This window comes from Eretmochelys imbricata, chromosome 11 (genome assembly GCF_965152235.1).
Source record: "Eretmochelys imbricata isolate rEreImb1 chromosome 11, rEreImb1.hap1, whole genome shotgun sequence".
Classification (NCBI taxonomy): Eukaryota; Metazoa; Chordata; order Testudines; family Cheloniidae; genus Eretmochelys; species Eretmochelys imbricata.
In genome coordinates, this window is record NC_135582.1 from 62422730 (window position 1) to 62450723 (window position 27994).

At 45.1% G+C, this 27994-nt stretch overlaps 1 protein-coding gene across 3 annotated transcripts in view; it reads left to right on the forward strand.

The window, feature by feature from the left end:
- NRP2 (neuropilin 2) overlaps positions 1–27994 on the forward strand; it is a 118832-nt gene that overhangs the window by 58429 nt on the left and 32409 nt on the right. For all 3 annotated transcript variants that reach the window (XM_077830146.1, XM_077830147.1, XM_077830148.1), the window contains exons 8-14: positions 4057–4201; positions 4782–5131; positions 6748–6892; positions 11641–11757; positions 14126–14278; positions 25536–25798; positions 27512–27608. In XM_077830146.1, coding sequence (XP_077686272.1) covers positions 4057–4201; positions 4782–5131; positions 6748–6892; positions 11641–11757; positions 14126–14278; positions 25536–25798; positions 27512–27608 — 1270 coding nt within the window. The remainder of the gene's footprint in view (positions 1–4056; positions 4202–4781; positions 5132–6747; positions 6893–11640; positions 11758–14125; positions 14279–25535; positions 25799–27511; positions 27609–27994) is intronic.

Below are 27994 nucleotides of genomic sequence, written 5' to 3' on the forward strand. Positions count from 1 at the left end.
CACTTCTGACTTGGCAGCTGATAGGATTCCCACACCCGGTGGAACTAATGCAGCTTTAAAAAATCCCCTAGCCGACAAGGGGAAGTTTTAAAGTGAAGAGTGTCCTGGGTATGATTTACAAGTGGAGGCAGGAGGTGGAAAAACCCACCCTGGCATCCTCCAGCCCCGGCATCCTCCCCCTTCCCTGTGTTTCTGCAGCAAATTAATTAAGCGAGTCAACTCTCATTGATTATCAATTTAATTTTACGTGTGGACCTGTTGGCTGGACTAAAATGGAAGTAAAAATAAAAGTGTAGGGAGGGGACAGGCAGGTCTTTGATGCTGCAGTGAAAGTGGGTTGCCTTGGCCGCTGCTTAGAAGATGCTTTTAATTTGTTAATGGTTTTTACATTTGTCTTCCAACTCTGCCACCCTTGTGTGTGTATTTTCATCTATCACAGCCAGATCCTCAGATTGTGTAAATCATTGCAGATCCATATAAGTCAATGGATCTACCTTGATATACACCAGCTATGGATCTGGTGCATCATGTGTGTTGAGTGGCTTGCAATGTACAGATGTAGGGAGACAATGTGATGTTCTCATTGTGTAACAAAACATTACTGCTTCATTGGGGCTCTGGGTTTCACAAGTGCTCCTGCTGGTTCTTGCTGTGCTATGAAAGTTAACTCAGGGCATGATTCCAAGCCTCCCGAAATCAATGAGAATCTTTCCCTGGATCTCAAGGGGCTTTGGATCAGACTTTTAGTTAAAACAAATTCGACCAACAATAGGTTTCTCTCACCAACAGGTCAGCATCCAGCATCTCTAAAGAAGGAAGGGGGCCAAGGTTTCCAGAAGTGATCAGGGATGGTGGGTGTCTCACTTTGGGGAGGGAGGCATTCAACCTGAGACAACTTAAGGGGCCTGATTTTCTTAAAGTGCTCAGAAAATCTGGCCCCTTAAAAGGTGTGCCATGCTGGACGCCAAACCACCCCAAATCAGTCATTGCTTTTCATGCGCAGGCCATGCGCAGGTCTGAGGCTGATCCTGTCAATGCCAATGACAGGAAGATTAGAAGTAATGTGCAGCAATACAACGAGCTTCAAAAGGGGTTGAGTGTTTAGGGGACTGGCAAAAAACATCTACTGGAGTAATGCAAAGTAAGTAATCTTGGAGCAAGTAGCCAAAGTTAAAGGATCTGATCAGGGCAAGGATTTGGGACTTATTGTGGAAAAACCATTAAACCTGTCAACGCAGAGCAGAGGTGCAGGAATAAAGGCGCAGGAATTGCTTGGGCCAGGTCTACACTACAGAGACTATAGCAGCATAGCTCTGGTGCGGTCGCTGTGCCGGCATAACCCCTTAACACAGACTCAGCCTACACCGATAGAAGGGATTTTTCCATCATTGTAGGGACACCACCTCCCTAAGCAATGAGAGGGAGGTTAACCAAGCTGCCTCTACACCCAGGGGTAGGTCACCCCCGAGTGCCATAGCTATGTTGACCTCGATGTTAAGTGTAGACCAGGCCTCGGTCCTATAGTGTATCAGAGGCGGTATTGTTATTGATTAAAGCACTTAAAAGACATACCACAAGTGATTCCTCCTGTCTGTTCTGTTTAGTATTAAACTCTGAGCAGTACCAAAGGGAGGATGCAGCAAAGGCAACAAAGATGCCAGCTGGCCTTAAAAAATTGGGGTCATTTCAGGCCTACGCATCCTTACCAGCCGCGCCTATTGACGGGAGTTGCACATAACTCATAACCAAGGCCCAGATCCAGCACAGTTCTGACGTGCGTGCCTAACTGGAAGCACATTCTGAAGTGCTTTACTGAATCAGGTTCTATCTGGGGAAGGAACGTGGTCCTAAGTTCTGAAGCAAAATGTAAGGTCAAAGGACTCATCTCCTTAGAAACAGGAGGAGGATTTCAGGCAACCTAAGAAATGTTTTCAGCATTACAAAAGAGATGGATAAAGTTGTAAGGCCCAACCCTGGAATTTATTTCACGGGTGTAAATCCAGAGTCACTCGGCTGAAGTCAATGGCACCCTATACCGAAGTCAATTCAGAATTAGGCCCACGTTTTTCATACTGCAAAGGGAGTTCAAAAATTAGGTAACATAAACTAGGAAACAAGCCAGAATGGGAGTAATCAGCAAACGGGTCAGAATGGGGGTAATCCTCATATGGAATAAATTATCAGGAAAGGTGCTTGAAACGAGGAGGATATATACATCTAAAAGAGAGATGTAGACATGTGTTTAGAGAAGGAAGGGATTGATTCACAGGGTGAAAAAGCAGGAAACTGGGATTATATTAAACCAAATAAAAGGTGGTTACATTAGAGCCGGATAAACATTTCCTGTTCTCCTATCTTATGTTCTTAGGTGATTTGCTGCACATCAGCTTTTCAGGTGACATAAAGCTGGAGCCTTTGGTCTAGGGTGGAAATATATCCTCTCACCCAGAGTGTGGGCCTTCTCCCTCTCTCCCTCTGTCACACACTCACTCACAGCAGCCACCATTTGTCTAGCCCTCCCGCTGGAAAAAGGGTGTTTGGTGACTGCTGAGCAAGGCAAGGATGGGAAGTGGGGGTCGGACAGGAATCAAATAGGATATTAAAAACCCATAAACCATGCTGTGTTGCTAAACAGTACCAGCATGATCTATAGTCTCTGGATTAGCATTTCTGTTCAAATCTACTCCAAATCCCAATTATCAACCAGATTTGCAGACAGAGCCTTGCACAGCCCCCCCTCTCCTCACCACCCCATAACTAATCCCGTAATGTCCGAGGGGCAGAATCCCAGCACTTTGCCTGGAGAGCACAGTTCAGGTTGTGGCGCTGTGAACACTGACAGCAGCCGTCACGGGTTTGGTGCTGAATTACTCTCTCCCTGCTGTAACAATCTCCATGCCCCAATGTGCTGGGTTCCAGGAGAGCTGCATTAATGTGTCCTGTCTGCAGGCTTTAAAAAAAAATCTCAGTGGGAGCCTTGCTCCTGTTCAAGGCAATGGGCCAGGTTACAGCCTCACTTGCTTTTCTCCAAATCGCAGGAATCTATGGTTGAATTATTTAACTCTTGCCTCTGACAGAGGTGAGCCAGTGCCAGGCATTTTCTTTCTCTACCCTCCTGTTTTACTCTCAGATAAACTTCATGGAAGCTCTTGTGCTTAGCAAAGCATATGCAGGGTAGGAGAGAGCATAAAGCATAACCAACGTTGCAGTGTCTATGCAGTTCCTGGCTTGCAACAGGTGATGCACTAACCCTGAAAGCCTGGCGTACTCAGAGAGGAGAGCATCCAGTAATGACTTCAGCGCCCCAGGGTGGGCAGTTGTACGGCACAGAGAACCATTTAAAACTCCACTCAAGGTGGATGTTTCCTTTTTCACTTGTTCCCCCCTGATGGCACTGAAAACTAAGACAAGAACCACAAGTATACCGTATAATAGAAGAGCAAGCAAAAGAGAAAAAACTCCACATGGTAGTTATTGATTATGGCCATCTGGTAAGACAGATGCTTGTTTGTACCATGCTGGATCACAAACTGCCCCTGAAAGCTTTCTTTTATGTGAGAGGCACGGGCGGTCATTGATTATAAAGAGGCAGCCACAAGGTGGTCCTAAATAATGATGCTTCAAACTTGCACACCGATGTTCTCTGTAGATCTCCATACACGTCACAAAGATGGGAAAGGGCTATTATCCCCACTTTATAAATGAGGAAACTCAGGCACAGAAAAGTTAAGGTCAAAATTGGCCTTTTATTTTATTTATTCAGATTTTTAGGGCCAAACATCCACTGTTCCAGATGAAGCCAGTGGGAAATGAGGCCCAACTGGGCACCCAAAATCAGAGGCCATTTTTGGCCTAAGCGACTTCCCCACGGTCACACAATGAATCAGTGGCCGCGCACCCTGCCCACTCTAGCCAGTCCAACTCCCTGTGCACTGCTCCTCAGTGCTTCCTGCTGCTAGGGCACTAGCCCATCTTAGAAAGCCCCTGCCTGTCCTTTTGCTTTGGGTGATTATTTTGCTTAGCCAAGGACATCCTGATATTTTCTCCCCATTGCAGGTATTTCAAGCTAACACTGATGTCACCGAAGTGGTCCTGAACAAGATCCACACCCCAGTGCTGACTCGGTTTGTCCGGATCCGTCCCCAAGTCTGGCACAATGGGATTGCTCTCAGACTTGAGCTCTATGGCTGCCGCATCACAGGTTAGGAGATTTCCAGTTCTTTCCCTTCTTCCTCCCCACTCCTGTTCCTCTTGGTCTGTGTGAGCCTCTCCTATGTACAGCGGAGCAAAGGACATTAATTCTGAAGTCCTCCTTAAGATCAGGTCACACATACACACCCTGCCCCTAATTCTGCCTGCCTTAGCCTCCTCAGCAGCTGGCAGTGCAGATGGCGTGACCCTGCAGAGGGAGGACACATCCAGGCTTTTTGACAGGACATACTTTTTGTAAAGGAAGGTGTGACCGTATGATCAGCAGCCAGGACTCTGCAATGAAAGAGATGTTTTTAACAGACTCAGAAGTGGATGTGGGTGAGAAACCAGCAACTGGAGTTAGGGGATGATTTGCACAGAACGAGGATGTTCTGAACGTCGGGTTGAGAGGTTCCTGCAGCCTTTGAGGGCTGCAATAAAGGGAATTACAGCTGGTGTAAGTGTTTTGACATTTCAGTACCTAGCAGTTAAGTGCAGTGCGACATTGCCCTGTTAGCATAATGCTGACACGCTTCAACATGTTATTGTATGGTTTCCCTCTCTCCCCTGCTCCTTTTCTCTCCATGCAGATTCACCCTGCTCCAACATGCTGGGGATGCTTTCCGGCCTTATCTTAGACTCCCAGATCTCTGCCTCCTCAATCAGAGGGTACGACTGGTCCCCTAGTATGGCCCGCCTGGTCAGCAGCCGCTCTGGATGGTTCCCACGAATCCCCCAAGCCCAGCCAGGGGAAGAGTGGCTGCAGGTGGACCTGGGAGTCCCTAAGAATGTGAAAGGAGTGGTCATCCAAGGGGCCCGAGGAGGAGACAGCATCACCATGGTAGAGGCTCGATCCTTCGTGAAGAAGTTTAAAGTGGCCTACAGCATGAATGGAAAGGACTGGGAGTATATACAGGACACCAAAACCATGCAACCCAAGGTAGGGCCTGTCTATCGGAATAGGACCTTTGAGGACAATGATATTGGGTTGGATAGCTCCGCATCCAGCCTGTGCCCCACTCACTGTCCCCGCTTGCCTGTCTTTCTTCACAGTGGGGTTGGTTAGTCTTCAGAGAGAGCACAGCATGTAGGGGCTGTGGTGGTGTGCGGATTGGGCCATCAGCCCCAGGCTTTCATGACTTTATCCCCATCTTGTTCCACGCCATACCTGCCCTGCCTGGGGGAGGTCTGATTGCCTTCATTTCCTGCACCAGCCACTGAGACTGGAGAGCTCTTACTGGAGCTCCCATCCAGTGCCTGGTAGAAGCAGGCAGAGTTGCTGGTACATCAGGAGGAACCTTCCCCTCCAGGAGGCGTGACCATTACCCCAGCAATCCTCCCAGCTCCTACAAGTTGGAGGATGAAGGAACCCATCGGAAAGGGCGTGGTATCCCTGCAGAGAGGCGAAATACACCTTTTAAAGAAAGATGCCTTCTAAGTGTTACTTACTCCCTGAGACAAGAGGGTGATGTAGGACACATGATGTTCTCCACCTTTTCTGTACCACAAACCTCTTTTTGCCTATGGGGACAATCCTGGAACCTCCCTTTCCCATCTATGTGGGACACCCACTGCCCCCTTATGTAGCACATACAGGACAGGCAGGATGATTGTGACCCCCTCCCCCCCGCTCTAAGGAATTAAGTCATTGGATTCTAATGAACTTTGTGCACATGTGTGTGGATGTTTCTCCTCCTGAAGGCTTGAAAGAGTTGAACTTTTTGCAACATGGTAACAATCCCAATCCCACAAATGAGTTTTGAGGGACTAGCTACGACAATAGACTTAAATTTGTTCCCAGTACACAGGCAACCAAAAGGGGAGATGTCTGCAATGCTTGGCCAGTAACCACTGCTTAGACACTGGGGAAAAATGAGAATTCAAATGATCCCAGACAATAGCCTCTCTATAAAGCCAGGGACAAAATGTGATGTCATACGTGCTGGAAGCCAGTGGAGTAACGCCAGCCTTGCACCAGTGTGTAGCTTGGATGGGAATCTGGCATGGGCGATATAAAGTTTGGGCCGAGGCATGTTGTATGGTTTCGTTAGAAACGGACTCTGTGGTGCTCATGAGACTGAGTTGGGGACAACATATGTTCACTCACAGAGCTGCAAATCAGAAATAAGACCAAGAGTAGTACAGCAAAACTGTCTGTTTCAGGTACTACAGGAGATTGCCAGATCTGCGCTATCTAGGCTGCACCTGAGCTGCCTTCCAATGCGAGTTTGCTTCAGCGTAGCCTCTTGTTTTCCTGCACTTCCTTCCCCATTTTCACACTTTTGTCCCTTATCTGTTGTACATGCATGGACTGTAGGATGGTGCCAAGTCTGGAAATCCTCCTCATGCTTCTGTATCTTACTGCTAAAGATACGTTGTTGTATCTACTGTACTTCAAGTTCTTTTGCTTTATGACAATAGACAGTGATTTTGGACTGTGGAACACAAGGTTCTAATGAACATGAACGAGTAATTGGTTTGTCAGAATGCTTCATGTTCCAGGTTTGTTGATGGATAATATACATGATGCATAGATTAGCCTCTCTCTCTTTGCAGCTTTTTGAAGGAAACATGCATTATGACATCCCTGAAGTCCGAAGGTTTGACCCTGTTCCTGCACAGTACATCCGGGTTCACCCAGAACGGTGGTCTCCAGCAGGGATTGGGATGCGTTTGGAGGTGTTGGGCTGTGATTGGACAGGTATGAACCTTGCTTTCATTTCTATACTTGGTCAGTAAGACATGGTGATATTTCTTGAAATGGTAAAGTAGGTGGGATATAGTTATTTCTCTCTCCCTACATTCCCACAGGAGGTGGTGTTCTAATTCTGCAACCTCAGCAGAGGTAAACCTGAGCTATGAAGCTACAGTTTAGAGCATGAGCCAAATCCAAACTTTTCCATACTAAAATGTGGTCAGATTTGGTGCTCTGCTTGAGACCAGATCTCGCTGCAAAGTTTGGACCCAGATCCAAGCTTTCCCAAAGTTCTGCAGGATTCCAATGTGGGGTTTAGGGGCAGGTCCATCTCTGATTCTCATTTACTATCTAAAGGGGGATCATTTCCCATTTTTAATATTACTAATTATACTACACAGGTGTTTAGAGGCCCTAACCAAGATCAAGACTTTGTGCTAGTCATTGTACAAACATGTAGAAAGAAACAGTCTCTCTCCTGAAGAGACAAGATAAAGGGTAGGAGGGGGAATTAGAGGCACAGCAAGGTGCAGAAGTGACTATACAAGTCACAGAGCAGGTCATTGCCAGAGGCAGGAATAGAACCATGGTGACTTGATTCCCAGCCCAGCGTCCTGTCTGCTAGATCTCTGCTAAGGAATATTTTCTCTGCCGTGGAGTACCACAGAAATCCTGATGCTGATGTGTCTTGAGACAGTACTAGAACTTCTAGGACCAGGGAACCAAAAGTTTGTCCACCTTGTTTTCATAACTGGAACAGCTGCTCTTGCCTTGAATACAGAGGTATGACCCATGAAAACTGCAGAACAAATTCACTGAGGTCATGGGGAGTTGTGCCCATTTACACCAGAGCTAAATTTGGTCCTCTGAGTCGCAGTGTGAAATGGTCCATCTTGGTTTGTATCTGAATATACAAAAAACAAAACAAAACAAAACAAACAAACAAAAACGAATTCAGCTTGATGCTGTCCCTTTGGCCTAGAGGAATATTCCTGTGTTTTTTGGGTTTTTCTAAATAGTACAATGATCTATTTAAATCTGGATCTGGTCTCCAGATGTCAGTGATAAAGAGGTATGGTTTCTATGTAAAACAACATCTGTATAAGGCATTTTCTTGTAAGAATTCCTGCTCCAAGAAGCTTAAATTATGTATAGCCCACTGCTAGCCTTTCACTGGGTTTTTACTACTCCTTTCTTCTATTATGTATGCAAAATATGTTACAATCATTTACCAGCAAATTATAAAACAAAAAATAGTAAGGGTGAAATCTTGCCTCCATAGAAATCAATGGCAAAAGTTCCCATTGAGTTCAGCGGGACCAGGATCTCACCCTACATTATTTAACTTTAAATAAAGATGGGATGTCTTTCTAAAAGATACGTTATAGGACAAACTGAAATTCCAGGCTTGATGCAGACACCTCATGCTGAAGTTTTATGGCCTGTGATATGCAGTGGTCAAACCACATGATCATAATGGTCTCTTCTGGCCTTAAGAGCTATGATATTTTGAAAACATTGATTCACAGCCTGGGGCAGGTTTTCAGCAGAGTGCCCTCCCTTTTGGCAGGTGTAAATTGCACCCTCAGTTGAATTTTGGAGGCAGATCTGAGTACTTCTGTCTTTGTCTGTTATGTAGTTAGACATCCACATACTCAGATGTGCTCTGGTGATGCATTTTGTGTGTGCAAATTTTTTAGGTGTAACCCCCAGGTCAGCATGTGTTGCATGTCCCCCTCTTTGCCTGATCCACAGTAGATGTGAGTCTGTTATAGCACCCAGCTAGAGCCTGGCTCTTTGAGGCAAGCTGTAGAGACTCTTGCTTTTAACTAGGGAGATCCCTGCTACAATCCCTAGTGTGTCTGCCAAGATAGCAGGCTCAGACAGCCACAATTTACACCTAGAAAAGAGAGAACAGGCCTTAGACTAGCTGAAGATTTACTCATTCTGGGCCAGATTTTCTCCTCTGCTCCATCACTTGTATGCTGCTCTGACCATGCCAAGGGAACAGGAACTGGTGCTATCCCCCTTGAGACCTTCTCTGGCATGGAGGAGTCACCAACGGGTGTAGAGTCAGTAGAGCAAGCTCCTATGCCTCCTTCCCTCTGCAGCTTTCTGCTATCCCCAGATGACAGACAGTCCCTTGGGGACCATTGCCAGCTGGTGTAGCTTAGAGCAGCCCCCAGGCTACTCTTACTTGTGCTAAGCCAGGCAGAGAATTGACTCCATGATGTCTCTCCCGCCTCCCACCACAGCTTACTCTGTTGCAGCAAAGAATCCAGGCCATACTCTACAGTGCAGCTGTCTCAATCCTTTATGCTTTTTGTGTAAGTTCACCTGTATGGCTCTGTCCACAGCGAGCTTTGAACTTGTGCTAGCAACAACCATGTTAAAAAGGGATCGTCAAGCACAGTTTTTCCAAGTAGTGTCCTTGACCATCATCCAACATGACTGTCTAGTCATTTGTAGTTTGCAACTTTTAAAAGGAAAACCTGCTGGCCATAAATGTGCTTAACTTAATTTATTTACAAGAATTCATCCCTGTAATGGTAGCATGGTTTGTAATTCTGGAAGTGTGGGGGCAAATCTTGTTACAACTGTGTTAACAAGCAATCTGGGGAGCGGAGAGTACCTGTGGTTTCATGTAAACTACAAAACCCAATGGGTTACAATGTAGCAATCCCTTGGTGTAAATAAAGGCTTGTCTACACAAACAATTACAGTGTGAGAAGCTGGGGTGTGACTCCACCCTGTGCTACCCTGCCTCGGTCTGGCTATCCATGTGCATGCCGCTGATCCTTGGAGCTAGTCCTGTTTCAAAGAGGACTAGATCAAAGGGCTCTAACAGCTGTCAGCAGGGTGCACATAGTTAGTCTGCAACAAGGTAGCGTGGGGTAGATTCACCCCCCAGCGTGCTGCAATCTACTCATTTGTGTAGCCGAGGCTTAAGACATGGCTCTGTTCTGTAGGCGAGACCCAAACATATTACCAAAGTGTGCTTAAGGCTGTCTGTGAAGCCCAAGGCTGTAGCACTTGCTTGGGAACAAGGTCAGGAGCGTGGTTAAAACACGACGATTTAAAATGTTTTCAAATAGGGTTACAAGTTGTAACGTGGACCCTGCCCAACTGCCACTGTTTCTATCAATGGCCAGTGACTATCAATTCAAACAGGTAACTAATAGCAACTAGGCTCAAAAACGGGTTGTTGGCAGGTAGCTAGAAAAAAGTTGAAGTGACCGGTCAACAGCTGGCTCATATCAAAGACCTGCTAACATTTTTCCTCTGAAGATTGAAGATTGATGAACATTAGCTTGTGACTTCTCTTCTCTCCTTTGAAGTTCCACACATCTGGTTTCAATTGCCCAACAACTCTGCAGCATGATCAGCAGGTACCTCTCGCCGCACGGACACTGCCGGGTGGAAGAGAGACCTTCTCCTTCTCACTTTCCAGTCACACCCCACTTTGGCCCTGCGATTTTCGTTATCTCGTCTCACCATCTTGTCATGCTTGCATAGTCATTGCTACGTGCTGTGCTGGGCAGTGGAACGATACGAATTTACACCAGCCGAGCATCTGGACTGCATATGGTACTTTGCCTTTCAAGGTCCTTTCCCGTTGTCACATTTCTACTATAAATCTCAAAGCCCAAGAACAGCAACAACAAAAACACATACCGAGTGGAAGTAACTTGCGGCTTTTGACGTGTTGCCTTCAGCTGATGTTTTTTAAGGGTTTTTTTTAATGACTGTTTTTGGGCCTTGCTGCTTGCAATTTGCTTCTCGGTAACATTTGGAGTTTTATGGGGTAGTAACAAATTTGGACTTTAATATTAGGAGGCTTTGAGGTTGTTCAGTATTTTACTGTGAATAAAAGGCAGCTGAAAGCAAAAAAGGAACCCAAGAGTTTATATGCAATATGTTCAATCACAGAAGCTGGGAAGCAGTGTATGGAAAATATTCGATGTATTTAGCCATTTCCTTCAGCTTCTGGCTTTATTAAGTAATATCCTGAAGGGTGCCGATAAAGAATCCTAATCACAGGTAATAAAGGAAAGAAACCTTTTTAAAACTGGGAAGAACAGTGGACTCTGCTGACTGCTCTGTTCCCCATGTAAATGGAGAGGAAGATGGAGCTTAATGTCATGTACTGTTGATCTTAATATCTTCTTGCTTAAATTTCCTTGCCACCTGCTTTTAGCTAGGTTCCCAGAGTCTATATGGAAGAGAAGGAAATGGTACAGAGCCACTTTAAATTGTCAGGAAGGTGGAGCATGAAACCAGACACTTTCTGCTTTGAGCCAGAGCGTGCTAGGGATTCTCTGGGTCCGTTTGTGGTTACATCATTTGTGGTGTTGAGTGACTTGTTTTTATAAGACTGGCACAACTGGTGGGAATATGTTTTTATGTTTTTATGAAAGAAAATAATGTGCTGTCTGGGATCTCTGTTATCCAGCGTAACAACAAACCTGCTAGCTAGTATATGCATACATAAAAAACAGCCTGTCGATTTAAAGGAGATCCTTATCCTGCAGGGTCCACAGCTCAGAGAACTCCCTATTTCCACTTTTGGAGGAAAAGAAGGCTCACAAGTGATTCAAGCCATGCTGACATTCGTTGCATGCTGGAAATTATTACTGCTTTCTTGCCCTCTCGTTATAAGATTCAGAAAGAAAGAGTTCTGTGTGGTTTCCTCTGCTGGGCTCTCTGAGAATGAGGCTCATTATCACCTGTTCTCCTTCATTTTCTTTATGCAGCTGTAAAGCCCACTTCAGAGACACTGAAGCCCACCTTGAAGAGTGAGGAGACCACCTCTCCGTACCCTACTGATGAGGAGACGACAGAGTGTGGTGATGGCTGTGGAGAAGGTGATGGTACGTACCAGACGCAGGTATCCTTAGCACAGTAAATGATAGGTTAACAGTTAAGTGAACACTCTTGTCTTTCCATTGGCTCCTACTCAGTGGGACTGAGTCCTGGAAACCTGTAGAATGATAGTATTAGTAAGAATCAGGGTCAAAGTCTGATCTGTTATACCAGGAAAGGATAGTACAGTGAGGGAGAAAGGAAGGACAATACAGTGGTAAGAAAACTAGCCTGGGACTTGGGAGACCTGGGTTCAATTCCCTGCTCTACCACAGATTCCCTGTGGTCTCTCCATGTCTCAGTTTCCCATCTGTAACATGGAGATAGTAGCCCTGCCCTACCTCAAACACGTGTTGAGAGGATAAAAGCATTAAAGGTTGTGGGATGCTCATATACTACGTTAAAGGGACCACATAAGTACCATAAATATGTAGGGGACTGACTCCTCTGAATTCAGTGGGTTTACTCCATTGTAATTGGAAGCAGAGTTTGACCCTCAGAGTTGAGGGTTTGGATAAGTACCCAACAGCATGGACATTTATTCAGACCTCATGAATCGGTAAACTTTGACTAGAAATTGCATTAGAAGAGGCTTCCAGGTGAGATTTCTGTCAGTGTTTTGTCCCATCAGCTTTAAGGCCTGGATGGAAACATAAAAGGGGAACCTAATGAGATCTTGAAAACAAGTTAACTCTTTCACACCGTTCATAATGTTTCAGTTCTAGAAATGTGAGTCACAGACACAGCACAAAGGGCCTGATCCTTGGTGCACCCGTGTTACACCTGTTGAACTCCCCTGACGTCAGTGGAGTAACTTTGGAATTCAGGATGCCATTTTTCATTAAAGGCACAGAAATCAGGAGTGCCGTGCAGTGCAGCGTGAGACGTACTTTCTACCTGGTGATACATTTTAATGTGTAGAGCCAGTATCCAGGATGTTCCCTTCATATTTAGCTGTGATTTTCATTCTTCGACTTCACAAGCAATGAGGCATATTTCTCTGGACCATCAGATTCAGGAGCTTTAACAGAAAGAGTCCGTCTTCCTGGGGAGCTAGATTAGGTTGTAATAAAAGGAGCCATGTCCACACTGCTTTATTCCGAGCTGGGACTCGGTAGGGAAGGGCTCTTTCCACTGTACAGTAGTGCTCACCTGATGGCTATTGCGTGGGTCACGGAGCTCTTGGCATTAACTTTGGGGGCGTGGTGATGTAAAACTTTCTCTTTGTTCAGGAAAGCTACAAACAAGCCTTTGTTATATTTGGCCCCTCCCCCAGTGCTTCCCAGTCAGGAGTGTATCCTCTGACATTCTCAGAGTGCTGCTTTAGAACCAGACCCTCAGAGTAGGTCCCTTCTCTAGCCTTCATGCAGTGACTTCCCTGCTCAGATGGCATTGCAGCCTCCTCTTGCTGAGACTAAGCCTCCTCCGGGACTTTCATTGCCCTGTAGCAGTGTCCATACGGATGTTACTGCACAGCAAGCTGGCATGCGGTAGACTCACACACTAGCTTGCCGCGCAGTAATTCACAGCATAGACATGGCCTGAGCTTCAAGCCTCCTGTGGCCCAAGAGCTATCCCTGTCCAAAGTTCTGCTACCAAGGGCTCTGTTCACTTCATATAATGATGCTATGAGCTGAGAATGAAATCTGTCCAGAGATTTCAAAGCACTGTGCAAAGGTAGGCAAGCATTGTCCTCATTTTATAGATGGGAAAACTGAGATACAGAGAGGTTAAGTGACTTGCTCAAGGTCACAGAGTGAGTCAGTGGTGGAGCTGGGAATAGAACCTAGCTCTCTTGACTCTCATCCCTTGGATTATTCCACTAGACCACTGCTGCCCCATAGCTGCATAAGTAACATTTTCATTAGTGGATGCTGACCCAGGGGTGACCATTCATAATTCCAGACATCCTGTTCTCTTCTGGCACAAATGCTTAGATCTGTCACTCGATAGCTGGGCTTTTGAGGCACTTGAGATTCTTCTTTTTTTGGAGCCAGGGTGGAACAACACTGCACCACAAGGGCACTTGGGAAACATTCGTCTCTGACATTTAAGAAGGAATTTAATATTTGGCCACTCCAGGGGATGAAGAGAAGGTGCTGATTAGAGCCTGGAAGCATTTGGTGCCTGCATTTATATTTGCTTAGTTTGGTGGATTAGCTGAAGGACTTGATGTGAGCATTTTGATGATGCAGAACTTAAGGCTGATCCTCAGAGCTGACGAAACATGAGATAGGTTGAAAGCATCCGTGAGAGAGAGATTTCATGCTTTCTTCAGTATTTATGACTTGCCAGCTATTTTAGTTTTTAAATAGCATCCCTCTATTGCAGGTTGTTCTCTAATCAAGTTTTATTTTGTTATGTTCCTTTTATAAGATGCCCAGCTTCCTGTAGGATTCAATTGCAACTTTGACCTCCCTGAAGACCTTTGTGGTTGGTCTAATGACCCTGCAACAGATTATATGTGGTCTTTCCATTCTAGAAGCACCTGGTTCAGCAATTCAGGACCAAGCACTGGGTCCTTACCTGGTAAGCCAATTCATACATTATAAGGGGAAGGGGGGAATGGCTATGGCATTTTCTCCATGGAAAAGGTTATTGCAACGCTACTTAACAGTGGCAGAGATTCTGCAGAAGTGGATGTTTTCCTTTGTTAATTCTTTGGATATTCTGCTTTGTTGGCTCTTTTCTTATTTACAGGTCCGATAACCATGTCACTGAATTGCACTAACTCTCCACTAGAGATGGGCTTGAACCAAGCAGCCTGGTGCTGAATCTCGCCCCCCCTGCCCGCCCAATATAGGGATGTTTGGACTTGCATCAAAATCCTGATCCAGATTTCCTCGCGTGGGCCCATCAATACTCCCCACAGTGTGCGTCCCCTCTTGCTATGTGCACACACATCGTAATAATTCCATGGCTGGACAGAGCTTGACTTCAGCTATTCTGCACCCTGTGGTTGCATGGGATAGACTTAAATCATTTGTTGGGATAGAACTCACCAGGACCTAAGGATACAAAAAATTCTGCTTAAGTTTTACTCTTTATCTGTTCCGGCATAGGCCTGTGTTGTGGGAACAGAGGATTTGGTGTTCTAACTAGGGCTGAGTGAGCCTTGCAGGGCTTAGCTGAAGAAGGGTTTTGCTAAGATTTGTTTGCAGAGATAGGAAGTGAGACAACCCCTGCAAGTTTTCTTGGAGGCAGAAGTTCCTTATCCCTGTACCTTGGAACCAGCCCTGGGACCTGTGCCATCTTCTTACCTGAGATGACGTTGGAGGAGTGTTGTTGGGGGTACAAAGCAGGTTCACCAGCTTCCAAATAACTTCAACCTATGTTCACTTAATTTTGATGAGCATGGACTGAGTTTTGTGCAGGAAAATCAAGGGTCCCATTGAGTCAACTTGAGGTACAGATGAATATTTCACCCAGCATTATCTCCGTTCCAGATGCCACATGGAGGCACAAGGACTTTAATGCCTGTATTTAAAGAGCATGAGGATTTGATGGATCAGGTTGACCTCTCCCATTGGCTCTTACCAATAGATTTGAGTGTTGAAACCAAAGCATTCAACCTGTCAGCCACATAACAGAGGCACTGGCCAGACTGACAGTTCTAACAGCCAATTGGAAGGCAGCATAGGGAGCACCTGGCAGGCAAAGCCAAAGAGGAATGCATATATATATGAAATACATTGAATGATGAGAGTCCTCTACATCTCTACACACACCTCCCTCTTAAACACACATATGCGTACACACACACTCTTACTTATACACACACACACTTCTTCCCATTGACCGATGAGGCATCCAGATCTCTTGCAACCCCCGTCAGTGCTGTATTAAGCATAGGCTCTCTGGACATCTGACAGATTCTTTGGCTTGACACAGGTCACAGTGTGAAAAACGGAGAAACATATTTTCATATTTTGAGTGTTTATCTCTTCAGCTTTTGAGTGCTTGAGAAGATTAATATCTGAAGATCACTGGGGCCTCAGGCAACAGGAGAGAACACTTACTGCCAGTCCCAAGCTTAATAACCCTCCCCATCTCATTCGCTGTAATAATGTTTAATTAATGTAATAAGCCTCCTGCAAGTAGGAAAAAAAATTACTTATTTTTATAACTCAGACTCAATTTTTCATTTCATTTCCTCTCCCACGAGTCTTCCTACAATTAATTGACCTTTTTTTCTTAAAAGACTCGTGTGTGTTTGTTTAGGGACAATCTGGGATGAGTGATGCTCCTGCAGAGGATACGGCCTTCCCTGTGTGTCTGCAACATTAGTGGAGTTTTCTTCCTCTGTCCTTCAGTTTCTTACCCTGCCTCCCCTTCTCTGTGCTACTTCTGAATTGCAGGTCCCTTTAGCCCTTAGCGCCTGTTCCCCAGCCCATTGGAGCCGGTGGGAGTCTTTCCCTTGATTTAGTGAGCTTTGCAGCTGGCCACCACAGAGCGATTTCTCTAAGTAGTTGTTGTTTGCATTACAATGGCAGCTAGAGTGTAGCTGTAGCCCTGTTGGTCCCAGGATATTAGAGAGGCAAGGTGGGTGATGTTTCTTTAGTAGTACCTAGAGTCCCCATTGTACTAGATCCTGTACAGACACATAGGACGAGAGTCCGTGTCCTGAAGAGCTTACAGTCTGAACAGACAGGACAGACAGAGAGGAAACAGAGGCATCGAGGGAGAAAGTGATTTGCCCAAGATCACACAGAAGATCAGTGGCAGAACTGTGAATAGAGCCTAGGTCTCTTTTTGAGCCTGGAATGCTTCATGACAACAAAGGCTACTGAAAGGCGAGCTGGCTCCCTAAAGTGGTGCTGGCCCCTTCTCCTCCCTCTGCCCACACTCTCACCTGAAGCGCTGAGACCGTGAGAAGAGCTAGTGGCTTTAGAATCACAGCTGGCCCTGCCACGTTGATCAGTTACACCCTGTTGTTTTGAGAAGAATGTCAGACACGATCATATATGAGCCACCTGGCTGTGAGCATGTCTGGCTTTTCACTGCATTGAAGAAATATAAAGGGATTTATACAAAAAAGGACCATTGGGTCTAACTTTGTTCCCGCTTTAAAAAATTAGGAAGGAAAACACAACACAAAGGGAAACAACTATTTGCTTTTTCCAGCTTTAAAAAGAGACCTGTAATGTTAAAAAGAGCCTCTTGTAGCCTGCTGACTGGGAGCAGAATACCTATATTGTTAGTTCACACTCCTTCATTCCTCTGATGGTTTTCTAGTCACCCCCTCCGGCATTTTGCTTCTACTTATAAAACTCATCGTCAGACACCAGGCAAGAAAGGATAAAAAGTCCTTTCTGTTCAGGGTGGTCTTTCCTTCTGAACCCCTGCTCCTACAAAGGGTGAGCAGTTGGGTGAAGGAGAGCAGCTGTGCTTAGTTTAGGGGCAGGGCACATGCTAATGGGGGGTTCAAAGTTGTTGGAGATCCTTAAATTTTTAACGTGCTAACCTAGAACTCTTGAGAGAAAGAAATGCACTGTGCCTTTAAGAGGTATGTGGAATGTGTTTCTATTTCTTCATCAGATGGCAAAACAAAAAAATTAAATTAAAAGGAGGGGCCCTGGCTGAGTGAGCATGGGAAGGAGGAAGTGGCTGTGCCGAAATATCATCTGAAAGGCATTTGATTAGAAAAGTCTGTCGAAAGACGAGCTCAGATTCCTTAGATATCTTCCCATTGCATTTTGTGTGTGTGCTCACAATTATTTCTCTTCTTTGGCATGGGTAATGGCTCCTTGAGACTGCCAAGACACCCTCTGCTTTCATTCCACTAGTTTTATTTCCAAGATACTCTCGCAGGCACCTTGGCGTTTCTTTTATCAGGACCATGTTCCTAGTGCTTTTAGCGACATGGATGGTCTCCGTGTCATCCCTTAAAACCTCCCGTGACAAATTCAGCTACCCCTATTGGCGAAAGTGGAGCCAAGCTGCTCAACTCAGCAGAAGCCCGTTCTTACTCCAGCTGCTATTTGCCTTTTTGTGGGGCAAAGGAACCCAGTTTCTTCCACTGTCGTGCCCCGAAAAGGGATTGCAGTTTTTTCTCTATGGATTTTCACATGCTTCCCAGATTTCCCCTGTTAGCTGCCTTGATGGAATTTACCACAATTTGCAACATGATCAGGTTTCAATGAGGTTCTGATCCTGCTCCCCGGAAGTCAATGGCAAAACTCCCATTGTTGTCAGTGGGGTAGGATCCAGGCCTTGAGGGACCTGAAGATAAACCCACTTATTCCAGTTGTTAAGCTGGGTGTCTTGAGACGGGTAGGTGCTGACGAGCCCTGCCAAAGTCATCATCTTCATTGACTGCCAGGAGTCTAAAAGATACCGGGCATCATATTTCCAGCTCGTATAAATCGGTCTTGTTCCATTGCCATCAGCGGAATACACCAGCTGAGAATCTGGACCACGGATGTTTGGACATTTTTACGGTTGTTAAGGAAATGATTAGAAGATGTTACAAGAACACTGTCAGTTTAGAAATCCTAGGGCTCCATCGTCCCTCCCTTATATGTGCACTCCTATCTATCCAAGTGAGCAAAGGCTGTTCAGACCTACGTATGGGAAATAAGCACCTGTATGAATCCACCATTGCTAACCACACCTGTGACTCTACAAAACTAATGGGTAGGATTTTTACAATGTATCTTTTCCCCATTGTTGTACTTTCTCTGAGATTGAGCCATGAAAATCAATGGAGAGAATTTCACTGTGGTTTTTGGTCTGTAGCCTGCTTCACTTTGGGGGGGCAGAAGTGCTGCCATATTTTGGTTGCAGACCCAGCAGGGGAAGGTTTATTTGTTTAAAAATGTTTCCAATGGGGAAACGTTTGCATTGCTCTGAGGTTTTGCAAGAGCTCATTTTGTAAAAAAAAAACCCACAAATATTGGGCCATAGTTAAGCTGCCAGTGATCCTTCTACCCTCCTTGTGTTATTCCCCTGGGGTTTTTAAGGGCTAAATTTTTATTGCAGTCCATGAGAATTTAGGCACTCTGACCTCAGTCCTGCTCCACTGAATCAATAAAAGCTTTGCTGTTAATTTCCATGGAGTAGAATTGGGCCAGTCCTGCAAATAGGGCCAGACTGTAATACCCTTATTTGTGCTGAATAGAGCCTGATACCTTGACGGGTCCCAGTGAGGTTTGGGGGAGTATTTGCAGTGTTATGTCCTGCTCAGTGTTCGTAAGGGTGACACAGTTTGACCCTTTGAGGCCAAGCCCAATCACTTTGAAGTCAGTGGGAGTTTTGCCATTGATTGAGTTGCAGCCAAGTTAGTCGTCCAGTCCTAACTTGCGTGAATAGACCCTGATCCTTGCGAGCTTTGCCAACACCCCAACTAAGGGGGAGGCGAGTAGCTGCACTGCCCCAAGAACAGACCCCGAACCTCATAGTGAATTACAGTGTGATTGCTGATTCTTCCCTTGCTCCCAGCCCTATGCCTGGTGCTGATCCCTTCACCTAGTGCACCAGCTAAGCCGCTCAAGCCACTCCCCATGCCCATGCACAAGAGGGAGAGCAGCAGCCCTGCAATGGGTGTTCTTCGTCCCCTCCCTTCCCCCTGCGATGCCGGTAGCCTGAGCTGGGGAGAAAGGGAGTTCTTATGTCTCTTACCCTCCTGCACTGCAGCACAGCTAGGGTCACAATTTGTCCCTGAAGGACTGGCAAAACTCCCATTAACTTCAGTGAAAGCAGTACTTGGCCCTAGCCTTATACACAGAGGCCAGTCTTCCTTTCGTGGCTTATACATGGATGTTTGCATTCCTTTGCTGGTGTTTGGCGCCACGTACAAACGCCCACATGTTGCCTGTAAAACTGGGCGGGAGTATTCTTTGGAAAGCACATCTTTTAAAATGTTAGGTAGTGGACTGGCTCGTCCCATGGATTCATGAAAATGGCTCACTGGCTGGTGACTCCCAGGGGCAGGTTTTGAAAAGTGTGTGTGCCCAACATGTGTAAACAAAAACTGATGCCCAGATTGTGCATGTAACACCTTTATTTGTGGGCTGATGTCTTTCGTTGTGCATGCATAAAAGTGTGGAGACACACAGATCAGTGTGTGGGAGCCTGGGTACACACACATCCGATTCATACAAAAGTGCGCCATTTCCATTGGTTTGTAAGTGGTCCTCATGCAAATATTGAGCAGAACATTTATCATAAACACCTGGCTCTAACTACTACTTGAGCATCTGAAGCACTGAGCATCCACAACCAGAATTCGTATGGCCCTCATCACCATATTGGAGAACCCCACAGTCAGTATGAATTTTTAGCTTACCAACACCCCTGCGGAATGAAGAGGTAGGTACAGGGTCACACAGCAGGTCAGTAGCCTAGCTGGGAATTAAACCTCAGATCAGTCCCCCCTCCACTGGACCATTTACCGCAAGCTTGGAAGAGCAGGAGCTAGATAGAGATGCGTAGATACAGATGGAAGTGGTAGTTGTGAATATGACGTAGTGATGGAAATCACAGACAGCAAAGCTGTGCAGGTAGCAGCAGGACATGATGACCTGAAAGAGCGGGAGAATGTATTCACTTTAGCCAATAGGAGGCAGGTGTTGGTGTGGTGTGGTGTGGTGCTTTCACTGAAAGTCCCAGAGGAATTGGCTTTGCAATAATGGTCAGTGCAGTGACTTGTGAAAGAGGTCTAGGTGAATGCAAAGATCCTGCGTAAGAGTAGCAACTGTAAGTCAACAATGTCCAGTGAAGAGGAAACTCTATGGCCTTTGACTGAGAATTGTGGTAATTGACTGTCTGTATCCGACCCAACGTGTTCTGTTGGAACACCTCCAGATGTGCTGCTGTGACCTGTCATTGTAACTGTTTTTCTTGGGAGCCAATTGTTGTGTATTCAGGAACCAAGTACAGATAGATTGACCTTGTGAGATAAGCTGCTGTATCAACTCATGATTTAAGCATGACCTGGACTGTGAGACTTCATCCCCTGCTGCACCTAATACTCTCTCAGATGGCTGGCTAGTAGGAGGGAAAGGTGCTAATCCAAAGAAGTGCGTGTTGGGCAGATGGTTTGTTTGGATTTCCAGATGGTTTGTTTGGAGGATCAGTCTTGTGATTGATCTGGGGCTCACTAAGGTACACATACAATTGATTATGCTGTGGTCTGGTCGGTGATGGTTGCATGTTCACGCTGCTCTTGCTCTACTAAATCCAGATGCATCCATAAATCTCCATGGAAAATGACAGAAGCACCATTTGCAGAAACAGCAGCAGGCTAAGATGCCTGAACGTATTTGTCCTGTGAGCTGGCCTCTTGAACCTCCGATGCCAGTTCTGTGGGAGCCTTATTGACTGTGTCATTAGCAAGAACAGATGCTTTGAAGCAAAGATCTAGGGAAGTGGCTGAAATGCATTTTTTGATCCTGAAAGGATTGATCAGATCTCCTGTACAGTCTTTCTTCACATGTTTTAGCCACACAAGAGATTTTCTTTCAGGTGTCTTCTCTGCGCTGCAAGACTTCCATTAACTGTCAGAAATATCAACGACTGGAACAGCGAGGCTCAGACATGCTGAGTCAGCAATTAGCTCGGTGGTGGCCTTGTTTAGTTGGTCTCAGCATGTTCACAAGGCTTTTCATTAAGGTCCCTCCAGCCATTAGAATGACCCACTAGCTTCATGTTCAAATGGCATAGCAAGTAATGTCTGCCTTTGCTCAACTAGTCTCTCTCTAAACTGCCTTATAAAGCACAAAACCACATCCCCACAAAACCCGCTGTCAGCTGCAGGGAAGCAGTTGGTGGAATTGCCCAAAGAATGAGCACACCTGTGGCTCATACTACTTGGTATTATTCAAATAGGTCAAGACAGCACTTTATCACTCCAAAAAGAGACCAGCTGAAAGTCCTTATAAACACAGGGAACACAGAGTTTCAGCAGGCTACTACGCCTCTGAAAGAGGTTGTGTTGAAGCGATATTGGATTGTTTTTGGCAATATTTCAGAAGATTCTTTGATTACACAAACTGATGGAAATGGGAAGAGTTAACAGGTCAAATCAGCCCTGCTATATAAGTAGACACAACTCCACTGAAGTCAACGTATTCTCACCAGGCTGTTTAGCTCAGGCTGTTTTCCTGGCCCAGTGGTGGCGTGATGCAGAGCCAGATCAATGTGTGCATGTGCACAAAGCAAGGTGCAGCTATGTAATTTGTGCAGCCTCCTGGTTTTTCAGAGCCTTTGACCATCTTCAAGACCTTCAGTGGGAGCTAGGGTTGCTCAGCACCTCACTCGATGAGGTCACTTTTATTTAGATGTCTAAATGAGGGTTGACTCTAGCTTTGGGAAGCTTGGTATGCAGAGGCCACATTTAGGATTGAGGCCCCATTGTGCTAGATGCTGTACAAACACACTGGATGTGCTAGATGCTGTACAAACACATCCCTACCCCGAACAGCTTACAGTTCAAGGCACCAGTTCTGCAACTGGATCCAGTCAGACAGCCCCCTGGTACCAGACAGAGCCCCGTTGACTTGACTGGGTCTCTCTAGGGACACAAGGATCTCATGGCAGGACAAAATCTAAGAAGACAAGCAACACATGGAGGATGAGGATACAGTCAAATATACTCCATTTTCAGAAAGTGCTAAAAACTCAGAAATCCAAGTGGTGTTTTTATTCATGACTGGGTGACTTGCCTTGGAAGCAGTTTTAGCTTCAAGATAATTATACTGTTGCTGTTTGTTTTTTTCTTTTGAGGGTATTTTTTTTTGGGTTGATTGTTTTTGTTTTTCCTTTGAAAAGGCTGGTGGTGAATTATAGAAAGAGAATTTGAATTCAGGAGACCTTGGCCACTGATTATATCTTATCACTGCTTATGCGTGAAGTACAGCTTGTTCTTTTTGCTTCCTCCACTTGTTTATCTCTTGCATCTTCTCCTCCTCCACTACCACTCTGTAGTGAATCACTAGACCCCTCCTCCACTAGAAAACAGCATGGTACTTTTTCAAATGATATTCATTCAGCTGGGATTTGGCAAACACTCTTTGATCTTTTCTCTGCTGATGTTTGCATTAAAGTGGACAAAGTGGACAAATTCATGTGAAGTCAGTGGAATTTCTCAAGGAAAGAACGTGTCTCCGTTACTTTTTGATCATATGTACAGGGAGTACACAAAAGTTTAGTATTTTGTTCAGACAAAATTTGACTTTAACTTCATTTAGCTGATGCAGCAGCAGCACAAAATTGATTGTATGGGTTTTTTGTTTTTTTTTTGCAGGGGAGGAGGGAAGGGATCTGCCTTCTGGTGTTTTGAAACCTGAGCTCAGTCAATCTACAGGTCTCTGTTTGAAGTTCTGGAGATGCATTTGGCGTGATTTTCAAATTGCTCAGTGTTGAGCTAATTCTTTTGTTGATGTTGGTGGTAAAACTTCAATGGGAGCAGACTTAGGCCAATTAAGAGCTTTTCAAAATCCCACCCATCAAGGTCAAAGGAGCTAAGACTGCAGGAGTGCAGTAGGGAGAGGAAACTACACATCTCTAAGTCGTGGTATCTGTGTCAGAGTGAAGGAAAAGAGAAAAGGGCTGTTGAAGTGAGCTGTAGCTCACGAAAGCTCATGCTCAAATAAATTGGTTAGTCTCTAAGGTGCCACAAGTACTCCTTTTCTTTTTGCGAATACAGACTAACACGGCTGTTACTCTGAAACCAGCCATAGAGTAGCTGTGTTCATTTTTGTATTGGATAGGCAGAAGAACTGGCACATAAAGTACAATAAATATCAGCAGTAGCACTTTCCTTCTAAATTCAATGTATTTCAGAATTCCAGGGTTTCCACATATTCTATTACAGGAGAAGCGCTTAGAGTGGAATTTATTTTGTGGAATTTATTTTAATGCCATGGGTTAGATAAAGATATCGAGTAGTCTAGATAAACCCAGCCAAGTGCTGTGCTGAAGGCCTTTTGCTGCTACATGCATTTCCGAGTCCAGTTACATCTGTGGACTTCGCCTGTGTGATCAGATGTGGTTGGCCTTTATACGTACCGCTATCTGTTCCCCCTCCCTAGGGACTGATATATGGTTATAGTCTGAAAAGTGACTTGTGCGTTTTAAAAAAGCATTACTGTACTCAACACACCTGCTCCTGGAGTTTAATACTGTCTGAGTCATATTTGCTTATTTTGCTTACAAAAACAAGTTTGATCCCTTATTTGCACTTCAGGGCCAATCCAGCTACAGCATGGAAAAACTGAGAGCTGGGTTTATTCTGCCTCATGTATCATCAACAAAATTGTCAGCTCAGTTTTGATAGCAAAGTACTTACCACTGGTGATGAAAAGAATCACAAAGAACACAGCTTGATAAGCTTGATATCCAGATAGTAGGATGTGTTTGCAATGCTGGCGGTTAGAAAAATCAACTTCAAGCTTGTAAACTAAGCAAATTTCAGGCAGAATAAATATAACCCCCCCTCCCCCCCCCCCACAATGTCATTCTTGTAGAGTCATTTTTTCGGACTATAACTGCACTGAAACGTATCCTAATTATGTCAATCTTTGGCTTATGCTTTCCAGTGTCATTATTGGTATCCTACCACACTATGGCTGCTGGTGAAAAAGACATCTCCCTTACTGCTCAGGCTTTGTATTTATACAGTGGGTATTTCTCTTCCAGACACTAAACTCCACAGAAGTACAGAGTTTACGCTTGATACAGCACAGCATTTCTAACTCCCAGTAGTAGCTCTTGATTTATCTGCATTGTTTGCGATGTGGACATTCTTGGCAGGGCTAGTTTTGTCTCAGTCCCTGTAAAATCCTGATCTTTTCACAGAATTCTTTTCTCTAGAATTTTTCTGTCACTATTGGTTTTCACTTCACAGACATATGTCTCAGTTTTCCCAACAGCAGGAACAAAGTTTTCAGTTTATTTGTTATTCCAATCTCTCCCTCCCAACAGCTACCACCCTGTGTATCTCCCCGCCATCAGATGGTGCTGAATGAATGTGCAGTAGTGTTTTTGTTTGTTTTTAAAATGAGAAACATCTCAGGATTGCGCTACTCGTGGTATTTTGGTGGAATCCGCGTTGTGAATCCTCTGAGACTATGTTCTGGGCTAGTTCATGCTGGATGTACAGCAAGAACTGACTCACTCATTCTTTCTTCCCATTTTTTGATTCAGTATCAGTAGAAATTAAGCCCAGTATTCATGTTCCGAATAGAAAGGAAATCCCAGTTTGGGGATCTGTTCGAAGCTGAACATGAAGTTCACCTGGCTGTATACAGCAAACGACTCACTAAACAATTGTGTGTGAGTTTCAACCACTTATGATACTCAAAAAGGGTGCCCCTTAATGTCCACAGTGTAAGTTCTAAGGACCAGCATACCCCATGAAGCAAAATATGAGCTGACGTCCTTTAGAAGAACCAAGAGATGAAGCATCACACAAAGAATATATTGTGGGCTTCATTTTCAAACCTAAGTTAGAGCACCCAACTTTGCCCGTGGGTACTCAAATCAACATGGGCACCCAAAGGCCCATTTAGGGCTCTTGTTCCCATTTGAGCATCCAGGTATAGATCCAAGTGCTCTAACTTAACAACCTGGGTTTGAAAATTGGTCCAATTAACAGGTGGAAATGTAATCAACCCTGTGGGACAACTTTGGGTTCCTATGGGAGAACTTCGCCTTTGGATGAGAACTATGAAGTGTTATCAGCTGTGCTTGCTAGCATCTCCTGCTGAGAACTGGAAGGTGTAACATTCATTACAAATGCTAACAGGTGACTGGATCAGGTTCTACTTCTTTTCTCCTTGAACAGAGAGTAAAAGCTACTTGCGGCTGCAGAGCAGTGGGAGGAGAGCGGACCAGCGCACCCGGCTCATCAGCCCTATGATCTACTTGCCCAGGAGTGCTGTCTGCATGGTGTTCCAGTACCACGCATCTGGCAGGAATGGGATAATGCTGCAGGTGTGGCGGGAAGCAAGCCAGGAGAATAAGCTGTTGTGGATCATCTCAGAAGACCAAGGGGATGAGTGGAAAGAGGGACGGATCATTCTGCCAAGCTACGATATGGACTATCAAGTAAGATGATAAAGGGCCATTTGCTCTGAGCTTCGAGTGGATTTTAGTGATACATATGTCAATATTTCAAAGGGCTGTGCCCATTCATCATTAGGGAACCTCCTCGAGCAGAGCTGTTTTCAATGTATTTCTTATGTTGCTATAGTAACTAAATAACACTATTTGTTATTCAGAATGTGGCTGTCTTTATAAACAGACTTAGGTCTTTGTTCATCCTGTTGCCTTTTATATTTCTGAAATCTCCCCTTTTACAAATATTTTCCTCCCTTTTCTTTTGGATGATTATCAGGTAATCTAAGAGACACAAAGCCCTAAGGAGCAAACACAAACAAATCCTGCCAGCAGAAAGGTGGGAAGGTAGGAGAGAGGGAGCCCACTTTGAAGGAGAGAATGAAAAAAAAAGCAAACACCACTTTCCTTACCTTGGCTCCAAGTCTGGATGTTGGGGATGGGGGAGGGTGAAATCAGGTCTGTGTGACACCTTGAGACCAGAAGGCATTCAAGGCAAGCAGATAATATGGACTTAAGGGCCCGATCCTGCCTCCATTGTGTCAGTGGGAAGAGGATTGGGCCCACATAGACACGACCCACGTGCCCAGTCCTGCAAAACCTTTCCAACGCCGCCAGCACCCCATTGTGAAGTTAATGAAAGGGTTTGCAGAACAGTGTATCAATCTCTTCTCCAACCAAAGAGCAGCTACGACTGGCTGGTAAGGCAAGCCAAAACTCAGCCAGCTAGCCAGGGAACATGTGCTGCCTATTCTTACTTATTAGCGAGTCACTGTGCTCAGCACTGTCCAAAACAGAATGGAAAACATGGTTCCCCACCCCGTGGAACTTAGGGTCTGACCCTGCAGTCTCGACTACTGCAAAACTCCCAGTTGAGGTCAGGGAGAGGTTTCCTTGTGTGAGGACTGCGGGATTGGGCTTCAAGTTATCAGTGGAAAGGAAGCGATGGCTACAAACATGAAGCAAAGGTCTTTGTACCAGTATCCCTGGAGAGGTATTGCTGGTATGTGTGCGTTCGTTTGGCTTTTTAATAAAATACCAGTGCACACAATGTGCTTACAGATAAGGGTACTTGGCGTTTAGGTAGTACTTTGCATGTTAAAAGTGATGTACAGCCATTAACTAACTAACTGAATATTACTTAAATAATGCAGGTATTTTCACTCAGCATTTTTCACAGCTAACTATTATCACTTTAAACTTACTCCAGGTAGTAAACCTCTTTTTTATCATGTCCTGTGTCCAGTATTCACTCAATGGGGCAGCTCCTCAGCTGGTATAAATCCATGTTGCTCCGTTGACATCACTGGAACTATGCCGATTAACTCCTGCTGAGCCCATGATAACCAGTGAAACCCCACGTCAGTTGTCCTGGTTTGTAGTCCCTGAAAAATGCATTTTATTCAAACAAACTGCGAGTTGGGAATCCAGCTGTCAATTGATGGGCCAAATGATGAACTCCCTGAGTTTTTACTGAGTCCCTACTCAGACAGAACTCTCACTGCCAGTGGAAGTTTTTCCACAGTGAGGACTGGTAAAACTGGGTAAGGACACCAGCATTTGGCCCCTTGCCATTAGCTTCTCAAGTGTGACTGAAAAGTGGGGAGCACATTTTCGGCTTTTTCCCCCAGGGGAACAAGGACTGCTTGCACTGCTTGGGAGTGGAAGCCTAACGGTGACGTTTCTGTTCTGATTTGCTTGTAGATTGTGTTTGAGGGTGTTATACGCAAAGGACATTCGGGAGAAATTGCCATCGATGACATCCGGATTGGCTCCGATATCTCCCTAGAGAATTGCATGGGTACGTAAACATCTGTCTCGCGGACTTATAGATTTTTAGGGCTAGAATGGATCTTCGTGACATTTAGTCTGACCTCCAGCATAACGCAGCTCATGGAATTACACCCGGTGATTCTGGTATCCTCTCGGCTGCACAAAATTAGACAAGGAATCACTGTTGCATGCAGCAAAAGTAGTCCAGTTCATGAGGGCCTTTGTTTCTAGGATTCTGCCAAGGGACCGTAACTCTTCTCCTGCCTGAGCTATAGTGATTTTCTGGATTTCAATAAAGCTACTCTGCGTCTGAAGGAAATCAGGAAAAATAAGTCCCTAGGGAACATAGGTACTGGTGTCAAAGGCATCAAGGGAAATATATATGTCTACAGAGGAAGGCTGAAACAATAGGTG